Source organism: Panicum hallii, chromosome 9 (assembly GCF_002211085.1).
Source record: "Panicum hallii strain FIL2 chromosome 9, PHallii_v3.1, whole genome shotgun sequence".
NCBI classification, from domain to species: domain Eukaryota; kingdom Viridiplantae; phylum Streptophyta; class Magnoliopsida; order Poales; family Poaceae; genus Panicum; species Panicum hallii.
The window spans coordinates 72,314,305-72,331,397 of NC_038050.1; the positions used below are offsets into that span (position 1 = coordinate 72,314,305).

The window sequence follows — 17,093 nt, forward strand, 5'->3', positions numbered from 1 at the left end:
CGACGCTTCCGAGAGGCAGGAGGAGGCAGCAAGCTCCCTCGCCGTCCTCGCGAAGGAAGCTGTTTCTGTTTTGCAGCAGGAAGAGAAAACCGCGGGCCAAGCCGCACAGTTGACGGCTGCTTCCTCTGATTTGATGAGCCACCTCCGGGCGTTGCCTTATCCGTCCACGTAAGCACTAGCATCGCAGGGGCATATGCTTATCTCATTCCTCAATTAAGTGGGCGCACGTGGTGACACGCTGAAGCTGCCAGGCAAGCGCAGCCAAACTGCCCTCTTGAGCTTGATACGGTGACGTACGTAGGCGATCCGATTCTGATCACCCTGTTTGCGTTGCGGCAGCGCATGAGATTTTGTTTGCGTCTGATCACTGATCAGCGCGCCCATTGGACGCAGCCGCGTCTGAGGGCGCGCCGTGCGCGGCGTGACAGCAACCGCGCAACCCGATTTGATTTGTGCTCACCTGTCGCGCCGATCAGCCAAAGTGACTGCTCCCTCCATCCTAAAAAGTACAAATTATTTATTATTTTAGAATTTAAAATTTGTTCAAAGAAATAAATCATCTTACCCTATTTAGAAAATATATGTATGCAAGAATCAATTAGTGCCAAGTATGAGTAATAAATAGAGATAAATATGATCATTTTACTTTTTTTAATTTGTTCTAATATTTCTAGGATGATTTGTTTTTTTTGACAGAGGAAGTACTGTGCAGCAGCTCCGGCTCGTGATTAGCACGCCTGTAATCGAATCAAAATCGGGCAGCCCCTCTACGGAACGGAATCTCGGCGTGCGTCACGCATGACACGCCAATGGGGCCGTGGTGCAAAATCGTGATTCCTTATCAGGCTGGGCCTAAACAACTGCACAAGTAGCCAGATTCGGCCCATGTACTCGTTAGTTCTGCTACTACTTGCAGCTGTACAGACTGAAAAGTGCGCCGGGCCGGATGCGGGTGGCGGACAGCGGACTCATCTCATCCTCCCGCGTCCCGCCGGCATGGAGGCGCCTTCTGAAAACTACGCCTTCATTCTGAGAGAAGCAGGGCCGAGGCGAACCGCGACGCGGTGGCACCAAGCCGCAACGGTTGGGTCGGAGACGCTCCGATCTGAGGAAAGCCTCTCCGGCCGCTAGCGCCGCCCGCCAACCGCCACGCTCTAAAACCCTAGATCCCCCACCCCATCTCTCCCCCACCGACCCGCCGCCGCCGCCTCCACCTCCACCGGGAAGAGGAGGAGGGGCCTTGGCGCCGCCATGTACCTCTACAGCCTGACGCTGCAGCGCGCGACGGGCGCCGTGTGCGCCGTCATCGGCAGCTTCAGCGGGCGCGACACGAAGAAGTCGGCGGCCTCCGGGTCCGCCTCCACGCAGGAGATAGCCGTCGCCCGGGGCAGCACGCTCGACCTCCTCCGCCCGGACCCGGAGACCGGCCGCCTCCGCACGCTCCTCTCCGTCGACGTCTTCGGCGTCATCCGCTCGCTCGCGCAGTTCCGCCTCACCGGCGCCAACAAGGACTACCTCGTCGTCGGCTCCGACTCGGGCCGCCTCGTCATCCTCGAGTACTCCCCCGACCGCAACCGCTTCGACAAGGTCCACCAGGAGACCTTCGGCAAGTCCGGCTGCCGCCGCATCGTGCCCGGCCAGCTACTCGCGGTCGACCCCAAGGGCCGCGCGCTCTGCATCGCCGCGCTCGAGAAGCAGAAGCTCGTCTACGTCCTCAACCGCGACGCCGCCGCGCGCCTCACCATCTCGTCCCCTCTCGAGGCGCACAAGTCCAACACTATTACCTTCTCCCTCACCGCCCTCGACTGTGGATTCGACAACCCCATCTTCGCCGCCATCGAGCTCGAGTATGCTGAGTCTGACCGCGACCCCACGGGGCAGGCTGCTAACCAGGCGCAGAAGCTCCTCACCTTCTACGAGCTTGACTTGGGCCTCAACCATGTCTCCCGCAAGGCCTCTGAGCCCATTGATAATGGTGCCAATCTTCTTGTGACTGTCCCTGGTGGTGGCGATGGTCCGAGTGGGGTTCTTGTGTGCTGTGACAACTTCGTGCTGTACCGGAACCAGGGGCATCCAGAGGTTCGTGCTGTTATTCCACGGCGTGCTGACCTCCCTGCTGAGCGTGGTGTCCTCATTGTTGCTGCTGCTACACACAGACAAAAGAGTATGTTCTTCTTCTTACTACAGACCGAGTATGGTGACATCTTCAAGGTGGACCTTGAACATAGTGGGGAAACTGTTACTGAGCTCAGGATCAAGTACTTTGATACCATACCTGTAGCATCAGCTACCTGTGTGCTGCGATCGGGTTTCCTCTTTGCTGCTTCTGAGTTTGGCAACCATGCACTTTACCAGTTCCGTGATATTGGCCGGGATGCGGATGTTGAGTCATCTTCAGCAACACTGATGGAGACAGAGGAGGGGTTCCAGCCGGTTTTCTTTCAGCCAAGGCCACTAAAGAACCTCATCCGCATAGATGAGATCGAGAGCCTCATGCCAGTCATGGATATGCGTATCGCGAATTTATTTGACGAGGAAACACCCCAATTGTTCACAGCCTGTGGCCGAGGTCCACGCTCCACGCTGCGCATCCTGAGGCCTGGCCTTGCCATTAGCGAGATGGCACGATCAATGCTACCTGCTGAGCCTATTGCTGTATGGACTGTCAAGAAGAATATCAATGACATGTTTGATGCCTACATTGTTGTGTCCTTTGCTAATGTCACGCTCGTGCTCTCTATTGGTGAGACCATTGAAGAAGTCAGTGACAGCCAGTTCCTGGACACCACCCACTCCCTTGCAGTCACACTCCTTGGTGAGGATTCTCTCATGCAGGTCCATCCAAATGGTATCAGGCACATCAGGGAGGATGGCCGTGTCAATGAGTGGAGAACTCCTGGAAAGAAAACTATAACAAAGGTTGGATCAAACCGGCTCCAGGTGGTAATTGCCCTCAGTGGTGGAGAGCTCATCTATTTTGAGATGGACATGACGGGTCAGCTCATGGAGGTGGAGAAGCAGGACATGTCTGGCGATGTTGCATGCCTGGCCATTGCGCCGGTTCCTGAGGGTAGGCAAAGGTCCAGATTTCTTGCTGTAGGATCCTATGATAACACCATCCGTATCCTCTCGCTGGACCCTGATGACTGCCTGCAGCCTTTAAGTGTGCAGAGTGTATCATCGGCACCAGAGTCACTCCTATTCCTAGAGGTCCAGGCATCAGTTGGTGGTGAGGATGGTGCAGACTATCCAGCCAACCTTTTCCTCAATGCTGGCTTGCAGAATGGTGTTCTTTTCCGGACCAATGTTGACATGGTTACGGGCCAGCTATCGGACACACGGTCTCGATTCCTTGGCCTCAGACCTCCAAAGCTGTTTCCCTGTATAGTTAGCCACAGGCAAGCAATGCTTTGCCTGTCCAGCCGTCCCTGGCTAGGCTATATACATCAAGGTCACTTCCTCTTGACGCCTCTGTCTTGTGATACACTCGAATCTGCTTCATCCTTCTCTTCTGATCAGTGCTCGGAAGGTGTTGTTGCTGTTGCCGGAGATGCCCTACGTATTTTCACCATTGAACGCCTGGGGGAGACTTTCAATGAGATGGCCATCCCTCTGCGCTACACCCCAAGGAAGTTTGTGATTCTACCAAAGAAAAAATATATTGCTGTCATTGAGAGCGATAAGGGTGCATTCAGCGCAGAAGAGCGAGAAGCTGCTAAGAAAGAGTGCCTCGAGGCTTCTGGTGCAGCGGAGAATGGAAATGCGAACAATGGGGATCCAATGGAGAATGGTGATGGTCAAGGAGATGGTGCTGAGGAGGGCAACATATTTCCTGATGAACAGTACGGTTATCCAAAGGCAGAATCGGAGCGGTGGGTTTCCTGCATTAGGATCCTTGATCCAAGGAGTAGGGACACGTCCTGTCTGCTGGAATTGCAGGACAATGAGGCTGCTGTCAGTATTTGCACTGTGAATTTCCATGATAAGGAGCACGGCACTCTTCTGGCTGTTGGCACTGCCAAGGGATTGCAGTTCTGGCCAAAGAGGACCCTTGCTGGTGGGTTCATCCACATATATAAGTTTGTGGATGAAGGGAAGTCACTTGAACTTCTACACAAAACACAAGTGGAGGAAGTACCTCTTGCGTTGTGCCAATTCCAGGGACGGTTACTTGCAGGTGTTGGTTCAGTGCTCAGACTATACGATCTGGGGAAGAGGAAATTGCTCAGGAAATGTGAAAACAAGCTTTTTCCGAGAACAATAGTGTCTATTCATACCTACCGTGATAGGATCTACGTTGGTGATATGCAAGAGGTATACTCTCAATCTTTGTTCAATTCTGTTGCATTCCCCTGCTTGTGAGCTTTGCCACATGGATGCACTTTAAGTATCTAAGGTGTAGCCAAGATGACAAAATTTTAATTAGTAAATTGTGTACATGATATAGTTGTCAGCCTCTAGGTCTGGTTGTGATGTTCACAGTGATTTGAAGTACATGATATTTTCATATTTAATTAGACTTAACAGGATATGATTTTTTATTTGCTAATGTGAGAGTTTGAAGCGGATTATCTGGCATACTTGAGTCATGTATAATTGTTGATATATATATACACACACCTTCCAGGTTATTTTTTATGATATTTTCGCCCTTGAGTTTTCTAATATTCTGTTAAAGTGTTACTTCTATTGTGATTCGTACAGTTCCTTGTGACCATTGTTATGCGTTAGCTTGCATGGTTGTTTACCAGATTACCCCTGGTTTCCTTGCTTATATTTCTGATATATTTCTTTTATGTTGCCATTTCCTTGCAGTCATTTCACTACTGCAAGTACAGAAGGGATGAAAACCAGCTGTATATCTTTGCTGATGACAGTGTTCCCAGATGGCTCACAGCAGCTCAACACATAGACTTTGACACTATGGCTGGAGCTGACAAGTTTGGGAATATATATTTTGCTCGTCTTCCTCAGGATATCTCAGATGAGATTGAAGAAGACCCAACTGGAGGCAAGATTAAATGGGAGCAAGGGAAGTTAAATGGTGCCCCTAACAAAGTTGAGGAAATCGTGCAGTTTCATGTTGGTGATGTTGTCACAAGTTTGCAGAAGGCCTCTTTAATTCCTGGTGGAGGTGAATGTCTTATTTATGGAACTGTGATGGGCAGTGTAGGGGCACTGCTTGCATTTACCTCCAGGGAAGATGTTGACTTCTTCTCTCACTTGGAGATGCATCTCCGTCAGGAGCATCCGCCATTATGTGGAAGAGATCACATGGCTTACAGATCTGCATATTTTCCGGTGAAGGTAAATTTTTCCGACCTTTCTTTATAGTTTATAGATATGCCTATTCTATAATGTTATCAAGTCAATTGTTTTAGCAATATTAGGGCATTTATAACAGTTTAGACTCTATTTGACTTTTTCAAACTGTTTAATGCATGTATTGCATCAACAATCAAGCACAGCTAAAATCTCCATATGCCATTTTGTTACTTCTTTGATACAAATGAGATCAAACATAAATAAGATGAACACAAGTACAAAAAATTCTTTACAACCATCAACATTACAGAACCGGCTTGGCTACTAAAAATATAGAATGATGAATTATCACACATGAGAGGAAACAGCAAGTCCCATTAATATGGCCAACAGCGATGCTGCCCATGTCATACTTCAGGACAATGCAGCATTTTATCTCCTATATATTGAAAATGAAATATTAATCATTCTTCAGAACATCATATTATATGTGTTTAACTTAGTAGAGAGTATCACAAGTGATATTATATGGTACACATGCAGCCATCCTTTAAAAAATTAGAAATTCACAATGCAGCCAGCTAGCCAAGTCAAACTTTATCTCTGAAGTCTGAGCTTACTGCATTCACTGGGACAATAGCATTACAAATCTGCATACATACCTCATTCACTTGGCAGCTTATGTTATAACTGCAATTCCATCATCTGCATGAACAGAGGCACAACCATAAAAAAACATCATGGAAAAGGTACTAAGTGCATTACCATCTTTATATATAAGCAGGCCATTCTCACAAAAACAATACCACAATTTCAGATCCAATTATGTACAATGCAGGGAGTAACATTGCTGATTAGTCAGTTTCAGGAAATAGCTGCTTCCTCAAACACTTGAGTGCAGCCACTGACTGAATGATTTCCCGCATCTAGAGTCTAGACCAAGAGAAAACTAGCCATTCTACAACATCTGCACATCTAGAATAATGACAGGGTTATCTAATGGTTTACATGCCCTTAATACATTGCTCACAAGATGGTTTCGTATCAGACAGCATATGTTCACATTAGCCCACGGAATTTATTTCGATGTTATTACAGCTGAACTGCAAAGGCAGTTTGAAACACGCTGTTACTGATGAAAGCTGTTCTGTTACAGGATGTGATAGATGGCGATCTCTGCGAGCAGTATCCATCCCTACCAGCTGATATGCAGAGGAAGATAGCTGATGAGCTTGACAGAACTCCTGGTGAAATCCTTAAGAAGCTAGAAGACATTAGGAACAAGATCATCTAAGCCCACGGTGTAGTTTGAAAGAAATAGGGTAGTGGCAATACAACTGTCTGGTCCTCGATGCTTCAAAACTTTCATCCAGTTTGAGCTGTTGCAGCACTTCAAGATGTGATGTGCGATTCCTTTATGCTAACTAGACCAGTCTGCGTTTTACAGCCAATCAAGCATAGATTACATTACTGCACCAGAGTGGTCTTTTGTATCTCATAGAGCAGATTTCAGCTGATGTCTCGACTGTTTGTTCCTTGGTTTAATGTAATTGAAGTTATTCATGTTGGATGTTTAGTCGGTAGCTACCTTGGTAATGTACCATAGAAGTTTCTCAAATGTTCTGCCTATGGAATCCCTTAACTGCTACATCTACTCGAATTTTTCATTACATTCAGAACATTACTTTCCATTAAGGGGTTTTCCACATTTTTTTTTACTTTATGTGTAGTTTGTAATTTAAGCACACTAAATTCGAAATAATTCTCTTCTATGTGGTAATGCGTGTGCGCTGTTAGCATGCTTGTGGTTTCTGGGTGTGCCCACCTTATACGCAAAGATTTACTCTTCGTTTCAATTGCAGTAGAAACAGGGGCAGGGGTGCAGCGTAGGCGGTGCCTGTAATTGATTGGTCCAGTGTAGAATCTGGTGTTTGCCTCTTGAAGGATTGGAATAGAATTGGCAAGTTCTTCATAGAAGTTTAGGAGTAGAGCATTTTTTTTTTGAGTATCAGTAGAGCATATTTGTGGTACTCCTCGATCAATGTATTTGAAGAAACGGGCCGCGGTTCAAAATCGCGAGTCAGGCTGTCCCCACCTGCCCACGAAGCACAAGTTGCCGGCTGCAGCCCATGTAATCGACATTTCAGCCCAGTTCGGCTCCACCGCTGACGAAGCGCCGACGGCCGGCCAGCCACAAGGAGTCCAGCAGGAGTGCAGGACTGGAGGGGAGGAGGGCGCGCTGCGCGGGCAATCGACGCTTTGGGCGGAAAAATTTGGGCGCAGCAGGGAGACGCGGAGAAATCCCGAAACCACTCCAGAGTCCAAACCCCAGGCTTCCGAGCTTCCCGGGCGCCACCTCGCCGCCGCCGATGCCGATGGAGAGGAAGCAAGCCGCCTACAGCAACCTCGTAAGCGCCTCCTCTTCCACCCTCGTCTTCTGCTCCATCTCCCTGCCAATCTACTTTGATTTGATTTCGGTCTCGGCTGAGCGTGGCCTTGGCCACTGCAGGATGAGAGGTACGCGATCCAGGGGGAGAAGTACCAGGGGCAGCAGTACAGCCACATCTACTTCACGCGCCTCCACCACATGCGCAACCTCCTCCACGCCCTCGTCCCCACCTGGAAGCCGCAACTCCCTGGTCCGCCCCTTTCCCTTCCCCTCTCGCCAGAGTCCTCATTTTGGCTGGTTGTGGCTTGTGATAAAATAGCAATATTGTGGTGGGTAAACTAGGGTTTCCGTGCTGATCTTAGTGACTCCCTGGAGGTTTTGGCTTGTGTAATTTGTAACTAGAGCTCCAGATGCGAAATTTAAGGCACCCTGAGCCCGGTTTGGGTTCTAGAAGAAGCCGGGCTTGTAAAACAGGGTCCCTTGAGTGTGGATGAGTGTGGATTTGGTTATATAACTTTTTGTGTCATAGCTAATCTGTGGTGGCTTTTTTTTACTAAGTACTCCGTATTGATGCTAGTTGCTCGCAGAGGTTTTTATCTGTCAGATAAGTGATTTCCTCTTGAACTGGTAATTTAACGACTTTGCTAACATCAGTTTGAATGGATGAACATGAACATGCAATCTCGCCACCTTGCTGACAAGAAACTAAAATTCGGATTTTCCTACATTGCAGTCACTACGGTGCTTGGACTCGAAGAAGGAAAGGAATGCATAATTGTTGGGACTTTATATAAGCACATGAAACTGAAGCCTTCCATTCTCGATGAATACTCAAAAGAGGTAATGTAACATTAAAGTTATTTTTATGTGCCTTCAAGTATGGTTGCTGTTCCTAATAGCCTGAAGAATCCGTGCATTAACTCTATATATTTTGCCACAGAGGTCCGCAATTCCTCTTGTCAAACCACATAATTTCATGCATCCTGATGATCATCTCATTTTGGAAGATGAAAGTGGAAGAGTTACACTTGCAGGAGAGATACCTCCAGCAGCATTTGTGACTGGTAAGTCTGGCGCTTTCACTGAAAGCTGAAAATAATGCAATCATGGCTTCTTTCTCTATTGCTGTAGTTTTATTTACCCAACATACAATCTTAATGCTCTGCCCACAAAGCTTGTTTCCTGAAAATCATGTTCAATCATCAACAAATTGACAGGGGTTGTAGTAGCTCTCCATGGGAAGGAAACAAGTGCTGGCAACTTTCTTGTTGAAGATGTTCTTGAGGCTGGTCTTCCTCCCCAAACAGCATTGTCTAGCGCAGGTAATATTCTCCATATTGTCATGTGTTCATATTTCAACATTTTTCTCTCAAATTATAATCATGAAAGAATTGCTCTAAATTGCATTTACTTTGGTTACAGATGAAGACAAGTATCTCTAAATTGCATTTACTTTGGTTACAGATGAAGACAAGTATGTGGTATTCGTGTCAGGGTTAAGTGTAGGGAGTGGCACATTCAATCCTCTGCAATTCCAACTTCTTATTGACCATATCACAGGGCATCTGGGTGATGAGAATGTAAGCTATTTGCCTTTGTAAAGTAAACAGAGTATTATACTCAGTATACACTAATTTGGATAAGTTTTGTTGGAAATCACTTAGGAGCAAACAATAGCATCAAATATAGTGCGTGTTGTGGTTGCTGGAAATTCAGTGCATATATCACCAAGGTTCGTCAATGGTCAGGTAATTGCATTTGCATTTCACATGTTTTCTGTGGCACTTATCCTGTTGCATTAGTATGTTGTACCAACAATTGGTTTCAATATGTCAGACGGTAGCATCAAAAGATCAATCCAGGATAGCAGAACCTATCAGGGAATTGGATATAATGCTTACACAGGTTAAAAATATTGTGTTTTCTTTCGTCAGATTTAGTCATGGCAGCTGTTCTGGTCCTTGACATTGACCTCTAATCCATGTCCTCTGCAGCTTGTGTCATCATTGCCTGTAGATATCATGCCAGGGTGCCATGATCCAGCAAATTTTTCTTTGCCTCAGCAGGTGGGCCATCAATGTGGATAAATACTTATTGATTTTTACTAAAGCACACAAGTGTGTTTTGTGCATGGATGGCTAACTCATCTATTGCTTACCTGCAGCCTTTGCATAGATGCCTTTTCTCTGGGGCGTCCGCCTACAATACTTTTTCATCATGTTCAAATCCCCACCAATTCGAACTTGACAGTGTCCAGTGAGTGTTATATCTGCTTTGACTTTTCTTGAGATTCAAGCACCTTGTAAGTTTTGATGGAAGAAAGTTCTATATCTAGGTTTCTTGGAACATCTGGCCAGAACATAGATGATCTTTACAAGTACTCTGATGCCAAAGATAAGTTGGAATTCATGGAAAGAACACTAAGATGGCGCCATCTTGCTCCTACTGCTCCAAACAGCCTAGGTAATTCTTCCTCTCCAGCCCAATTTGGCATGTCAACTGTCAAGATTGTTGGGTTAAAATTAGTATTATTGTCATCCACTTATTTGGATGTGAATCCATAATTGATCAGCTATGGTAATTGTATAAGCCAAAGCTCACACATATCTTTTATTCAGGATGTTATCCATACACAGACAAGGATCCTTTCCTTGTTGAAAGTTGTCCACACGTCTACTTTGTTGGGAATCAAGATAAATATGAAACTCGATTGTTGGAAGGTAGTACTTCATGTAAAACTTCGTATGTTGTTTGATCACCCAACTTACCCTTCTTGTTATCCAGGCCCAGAAAAACAGAAAGTGAGGCTAATCTGCATCCCAAGGTTCTCTGAGAGTGGGGTTGCTGTGATGGTATGTACTGTTATGCATGATGACCTTTTATTCAGGTTCAAGGACTGAGATACAGGCATTTGTTACCTTTTACACCAACCACATACCCAAAAAAAAGCAAAGATAAAAAAACATCCCTGGTTTCCTTTAATGGAACAGAGGGGTTTATCCTTTGCTTTATTTTGACCTTTTCCTTTTTACAATTGATTCTTGTTCGATATAATGAGATTAGTTGGTAACAAAATTTCTGCATGCTAATGCAGCTCAATTTGAGGAACCTGGAATGCAGCACATTGAGTTTCTCAACTAGTTTTGATGCCTGAAGATGCTCTGATTTTGGGGATTCCAAAACACTTCAATATAGCACGTGGATTGGCACAGGAGCTGAAGCTTTCATGAGGGAATTCCTGGACTCAAAAGGATGTAGTTGTTCCAGAACAGTTCTTTATTAGATGTATGATGGCCTTAGGTTTTGCTGATTAGATCTGCTGATATAACTGCCGAATGCAGATTGTTGTAGCCAAAGCTGAAACTGATTCTGGACAGTGTAGCTGTCCACTTGTACCAATCAAACAGGAGCTGATGCTTCGTTTCCGGTCACAATCCGCTGATTCATTTGTCAGATTTATTATCATCAGATGTGTTCCTATGTGATATGCAGATCAAAATCAAATATTGGAGAAACAGACGAGGACATCAACATTTGGGGAATTTTGTGTGTGTTTGTAAGAGAATGCATAGCATTTGAGGCCGTGTTTAGAGCATACGAGTTTTGCTGTAATTCACAGAAAACATCTTAATTCCTACAAAAAGGTCATGGTAACTCTGGTACCAAATGGGCATAAGTCCAAAACCTAAAATTATTTGAAGCTTTTGGCTAACCGAAATTTGCTTGCTTTATCTTGTTTGTTCGGTTTTTTTTCTCCTACTCTATCAATGCATGCCCGGCAGTGAATGCTGCCCGCCGCTCCAGAAAAAATTTGGTATCGATATCTTGTTCTTCAAATTACGCTGTAGCCATCTCCTGAACTGAAACAAGTGGGGAGGTCAGTGGATTACCCTATGTAGGATTGCAAATCTTTCTGTGGCTGCAGGTCACCGCAGCAAAATGACAAAAAAGCAGAGCAACAGATCCATTTCCGCACATTCCTAGTACTCGAGGCCACTGCTCTTCTCCATTCGCATCAAGCTTGTCGCCATGGTTGCCATCTCCCCCCACCTCACCGCGACCCTTCCGTTTCTGCCGACTCTGCGGCCTCGTCCTCGCCGGCTTCCGCCGGACGCCTTCGCGGCCTCCGTGTCCCCTCACCGAACCGCCGTCGTCGCCCTCCACGGCTCCAGGTGCGTTACCCTACATACCATTACCGCACGCCACGGTATCGTTGGGATTGGCTGCAAAAAATTTCTCGTCTTCCTTTGTTTTAGCTGTTGTAGTTTACCTCGTTAACCCAATTGCATGATTAGATCCATGTACCCCTGGAAACATTTTCCCACGAAGGCGCTGGAGAACAAAAGGGGACCAATCTACACGTGATGTTTTTCATCCCTTTTGCAAATTCGTGGATTATGTGGTTCATTTTCTTCAGAAAACTAGTGCTAGAATTGTGTGTTTCTGCTACTCAGTTTACATAGGTTTAGTATATATGGTTGGCCAGTTGGGAACTGCATAGATTATACGATATGAACAATTCCATGCTCCATGTTGTATTGATATCAGACAGGGGTCAAATATTCCAGTTCAGATACCCACACCTGTAAATGAGGGGAACTTCGCCAGGATTTAGTTTAAATCTGAACTATATCCCGTGCACATTCCTCTCACTCAAACAAGTATGTGGATTTGTGATCGCAGAAACTATGCAAATAGGAAAGAAGGATCTCTGTAATCACGAATACATGGTATCTAAGACATCCCAATGGCATTCAAGTGAGAAAAACACTGTCCTTGTTTCATTTGATGATTGGAGCTATGCTTATGCATTCAGTTTTATTTGCACATTCTCAATTTCTCATATTCCTGCTTGTACATCTGTGGCAAAGTGAATAAATCTGTTAAGTTCGATAGGAGCTTGGCATCAAATGCCCTTTCTTTTGAGCTAACGGGCACCAGACAGTGATTGATATAGCAGAAGTCAAATGTCCATTTCGTGTGCATCCTCATGGCATAACTTGGGTTTGTTTGTACTATCATCTTAGAAGTATAAAACTTGTGCACTGCAACTTGCACTTGCGCATTCATATTGAGTGACTTGGCAAGGAATACTTTTGCAGTCTTCTCAGAGGTAACACTCGATATTTTGCACTGCAGGCATTGCAATCCTTTAGCAAGAAGATTTCATGGGTTTGAGAATACAATAAGCTTCTGGACGGAGCACAATAAGCAAGCTCTATTTGCCTCAGGCAGGGATTCTCCAAGCACAAAACAGAGCAACTCCAGTGGTGATAGCTCGAGTTCTCCAGATGGCCCACCTGTCCTGACTATTCTGGCAGGTGTCATTGTGTTCCTTCTTGTCCTTTGGGTGACTGGATCGATCGTTACCTGGATTGTGGGTTTGGTCTTTGTCGCTGCGAAATCTTAGAAGCTCCGTTTGAGGGTAGCTAAGAACCTTTTCTGTTGTATATACTTTGCTTGTGCTGTAATTTCTTGCTGAAGCCTTGAAAAAATTGCATCTGTCTGGTATGTTTTTATGACAAGTCATGCATCATATTCTTGTTTTCTGTGGGTTTCATCTCTAGCCTACCCCAACTTGCTTGGGACAAAAGGCTAAGTTGTTGTTGTTGTTGTCGTCGTCTATCGGGAACAGTCGTTGAGTTCCATTTCTGCTTCTGTAAACCAGGTTTACAATTGCAACTGCTTAGAAAAAGTTCACAAAACTTGCTGAATATTTGAGCCCCTAGGAATGCATGCTCATCCTGCCCAATTCAGTTTATTTTTTTGTTTTGAAATATTAATTCGGTCCTATTTTGAAGAACAACGATCTGTTGCTACCGGTGTACAAGCACGCAATCTGTTCTCTTAATTTGAGATCCAATTCTGTTATGAACTCACCATATGTCAGTGTACCCCTTACCCCTTTAATGTGGGCTTCTACAGCTATTAACCACATTTTGTACATGTCAGGTCCGAGGTGCCTTCCTTTGCCATCATATCTGTAGTCTGAATGATTTATTCACGCTTGAATCAACAGCTAAATACACACCTGCGCAAATTTCTGGAGAGTAGAGTACACATTCCACTGCACAAAAAATAGACGCTTAACAGGAGCTAATCAACCAAAAGCACTACTCTACTGTACCTGGAGTCCTGGATGAACAGTAGCAGAAACCTTCGCCTGAGCTCAGCCTGGAACAAAAAAGCAGGGAGAATCTGATGCACTGAAAACCCCACGACGAGGAGGCCAACAGTTCCAGATCACTGTTCAACATCACCATCACCACTCGTGCCAATGTGCCATCGCTAACGGCCCGAATCCTGAGCTGCTGACAGATGATTTGCGGCCGTTTTAGTCACGGGAGAAATAAATAAAACTGGTTGCAGGCCGTGCAGGGGCAGACGGCGCTTTCTTTCATTCCAGGGGAGGCAGGCAGGCGGCCCACAAGTGGACCAGCCCAGAAGCCGCCGACTTCACCTCACACCTCACCTCACCCCGCGCCCGGCAACGTCGCGCGGCACGTGAGATCCACCCCGCACCCGCGCTCCCCAACGGCTATATTCCACCCGTTCCCCACCAAAACCCCCTGCATTTAAATCCAGCACGACCCCCGCGATCTCCCGCTCTCCTCCCTTCATCCCCACTCGATTCCGTCCCCGCTCGCCGACGCCATCGGTTCGATCGTTCCCCTGCCGTCGATGGCGACGCCTCAGAAGAAGAATCAGCAGCAGCAGCCGCAGGGCGCGGTGGCGGTGCAGCACGTGGCGAAGGCGTCCTCGGACGAGCTCCTCCGCAAGTTCGCCGACCCGGACGCGCGCCACCTCGCCACCCCGCCCCGCCGCAGCCTCGCGCTCCGCCGCAAGCGCTCGTCCCGGCGCGTGGCCTCGGGGCTCTCCGCGCGGGACTCCGACGCCGCGGCGGCGGGGGCCAGCGAGCTGGCCGCGCCCAAGAGGCGGCGGAGCATCGGCGGGTCGGCGGACTGGAGGGCGGGGCTGCTCCTGCCGACCACCACGGCCGCTGCCTCCGCGCGGAAGGCTCAGGCACGCCGGGGCGGGGCCTCGCGGCTCGAAGACGCCGCGGGCATTGGCCTCATCCTCGCCGCGCTGGAGCGGGTGAGTGGATATACTATATATATATAGCAGCTCTCGAGATGTGTCGGATTCATCATTCATGATGTGTTTTCTGACTGCATTGGCTGATTCTGGATTGGTTTTTGCCGTTCTTGTGTAGACGTGGAGGAAGACGGTGGCGGGGGCGTCCAAGATGTTCGTGGAGAGGCACCGGACGAACCACGTCCTGCTCATCAGCGACATGGTCTGAGACTCTTGAAACCAATCTCGGCCACGCGATGATCGAGCCCTTTCGCTCGATTTGTTTCCTTTGAAAGTTAATTCGTTCAGTTAAGCATTCGTTTTAGCATCTATGAGCAGAATAAAATGGTAGGGAAGAATGAGGGCGAACTGGCTACTGACCTCTGTGTAGTTCAGCTTCTTCGCTGCCAATTGTCAGTGTGATTTTTCCGTGTGTTCTTTTTCTTATTTTTTTTCGTTTTGCTCTGATGAATCATCGTCTCAGCGACCATGTTGTAAATTGAAGTTTGCAAAATACATTATCAATTGGCTTTACATCATTCACTGTACAGTTCTGTATTTACTTTTCTTAATGTCGTATAACCGTGCACACTGTGGTGTACTTGTGTGGTGATTAGGCCTTGTTAATTATTGGGCTCGGATTTAAACCCAACAATGGGCCTCATGGGCGGGCTCAGTCCACATACATTGCTTCCTTCCATTTTGGGCCTCATGGCCTTTGTTGACCATGCATGAACCAGATACAGCAATCTTTCTCTCTCAAAAGAAAAGGATCATTATCTGACACCTGAAGATGAACAGCAAAGCAAACCCACCAACGACTAAAATTGCAAGCTCAGCTTCCACAAATCCATGCATGGATGCAATCCCAGCTTCCAAAGTCCAAAGGGAACCCACTAGAGATGCAGATAACATCGCCTGAATCTCCGTAATCAGAAGGGCTTGTTTTACTTGGCAGCTTCAGATTGTGCGCCAGAAAGGCGCTTTCAGTTTTTTTTATTATTCCTAGCACCACCAGCCGGCAGCTTGTGCCTTCTCTTTTTCCAGAACACGAAGGAGATCATCATCAGCCTTTCATCTGCCTTTGCGAGGGCTTACTTTTGTTTTTTCTAGTATCTTCAGTCTTCACACAAGCTTTCACTAGCTGCTTTAACATGACTAATTCCGAAAGGGAAAGGCAAAGGCAGATATGTTGAATGATTGATCCGGTCCTCTCTTTTTCCGGGGTCTCTGCGCCCAGCAAAGAGGTAGCAAACCCCCTTCACTAAGAAAACAAGGCTCATCAGACTACCACCATTATTGTGACCCCAAGTCGTCTTTCTTTGGGTGTGGTTTGGGGTCTCTCTTTACATCAGTCGCATTGATCAATCGGTGAACCTGACTTCTGGATTGGCAAGGATGGTGACACTTGGAATAAAAATCTGAGTCACCTCCTGATGCAAGAAACCAAGTAGGACACAACGATTGACACCATCCCTCTAGCCATACTAATCCAAACATAAAACAAAGTTACAATTGGCGCACTCGTACAGATCAGAGGCTAGTCCGAGAACTTTATGTATTGCTTCCTTTTTCCGGCAAGCCAATGGAGCAGGGACGCCTCTCCGCGCGTGTACCCGGCGGCACGTAGTGTCTGTCTGACAGACTGACACTGAGTTCCTCAGCAGAGCAGCTGGTTTGGCCGTTGCCGGACGGCGTGCTGGCCGGCCGGTAGGTAGGCGGCTGGTCACGCTCTCCACGAGCACGAGCCGGCACCGCGCGAGCGATCGATCGGTTCGCGCCGGGGGACAGACACCGCGCCGCTTTCTCGCAGCTTCCACGTCGCGTCGAGCGAAGCTGAGCTTTGCCTATCCTTCCACCCGAAACGGCAGCGGTTAGGTATCGGTTGGGGGGTGGGAGCAGTGGGCCTTTCCGCGGCGCGTCCCGGCCAGCCATCATCGTCCCAGTGCTGATCCCCTTGGCTTTAGCAAAGCAGGCCACTCGCTTTAGTTTGCAGCGATGAGACCTGGTGGACGTGGAGTCAACCAGAACAATTCCTGGTGCTTTCTCCCTTCTCCATTGGAGGGTTCATTAACACAGCATCCTACGTTCTGGACTCTTGGTTTAAGATTTGATTCTCTTGGGTGTTCTTGTACAACATCTGCATCTCACAAGATGCATGTCCGAACGGACGACTATAGAATTTGTCAGTTTTTGTTTGGGGCGAAATCATGAGTGTGACATACATATTCGTGTATGGACAACTCCTATTCTGAATAGACGAAACAAGTGTCGCATTCACGATTGAATTTCGCAGCACGAAATGGATAGGTCGTACGTCCTGAGCCCGGCAGCAGTCTGGCTGAATTCGATTGGCGGATACTGG

At 47.1% G+C, this 17,093-nt stretch overlaps 4 protein-coding genes across 6 annotated transcripts; all 4 read left to right on the forward strand.

Moving 5' to 3' along the window:
• The first annotated feature begins 1,049 nt into the window (after positions 1-1,049).
• On the forward strand, positions 1,050-6,983 carry LOC112873777 (spliceosome-associated protein 130 A-like). The gene is made up of 3 exons (XM_025936825.1): positions 1,050-4,314; positions 4,816-5,307; positions 6,422-6,983. Exons 1-3 carry the CDS (start codon positions 1,252-1,254, stop codon positions 6,557-6,559), a joined length of 3,693 nt encoding a protein of 1,230 aa, XP_025792610.1. The 5' UTR covers positions 1,050-1,251; the 3' UTR covers positions 6,560-6,983.
• A 353-nt stretch (positions 6,984-7,336) lies between these two features.
• On the forward strand, positions 7,337-11,119 carry LOC112873778 (DNA polymerase delta small subunit). Of its 3 annotated transcripts, XM_025936826.1 has the most exons (14): positions 7,342-7,673; positions 7,775-7,904; positions 8,388-8,494; positions 8,595-8,718; positions 8,872-8,976; positions 9,119-9,234; positions 9,319-9,402; positions 9,491-9,559; positions 9,649-9,720; positions 9,819-9,910; positions 9,990-10,117; positions 10,273-10,374; positions 10,439-10,506; positions 10,749-11,119. In XM_025936826.1, exons 1-14 carry the CDS (start codon positions 7,635-7,637, stop codon positions 10,806-10,808), a joined length of 1,296 nt encoding a protein of 431 aa, XP_025792611.1. In that variant the 5' UTR covers positions 7,342-7,634; the 3' UTR covers positions 10,809-11,119. The 3 variants fall into 3 exon arrangements, with proteins under 3 accessions (XP_025792612.1, XP_025792611.1, XP_025792613.1); XM_025936827.1 differs by lacking the exon at positions 9,491-9,559 and having other exon boundaries at positions 7,337-7,673; XM_025936828.1 differs by lacking the exons at positions 7,342-7,673; positions 7,775-7,904 and adding an exon at positions 7,945-8,258.
• Positions 11,120-11,557: 438 nt separating this feature from the next.
• LOC112875743 lies at positions 11,558-13,200 on the forward strand. Its single transcript, XM_025939702.1, has 2 exons — positions 11,558-11,826; positions 12,794-13,200. The coding sequence occupies exons 1-2, from the start codon at positions 11,684-11,686 to the stop codon at positions 13,062-13,064; spliced, it is 414 nt and encodes a 137-aa protein (XP_025795487.1). The 5' UTR covers positions 11,558-11,683; the 3' UTR covers positions 13,065-13,200.
• A 1,065-nt stretch (positions 13,201-14,265) lies between these two features.
• On the forward strand, positions 14,266-15,271 carry LOC112877610. Its single transcript, XM_025941952.1, has 2 exons — positions 14,266-14,749; positions 14,868-15,271. Exons 1-2 carry the CDS (start codon positions 14,336-14,338, stop codon positions 14,955-14,957), a joined length of 504 nt encoding a protein of 167 aa, XP_025797737.1. The 5' UTR covers positions 14,266-14,335; the 3' UTR covers positions 14,958-15,271.
• The last annotated feature ends 1,822 nt before the right edge of the window (positions 15,272-17,093 follow it).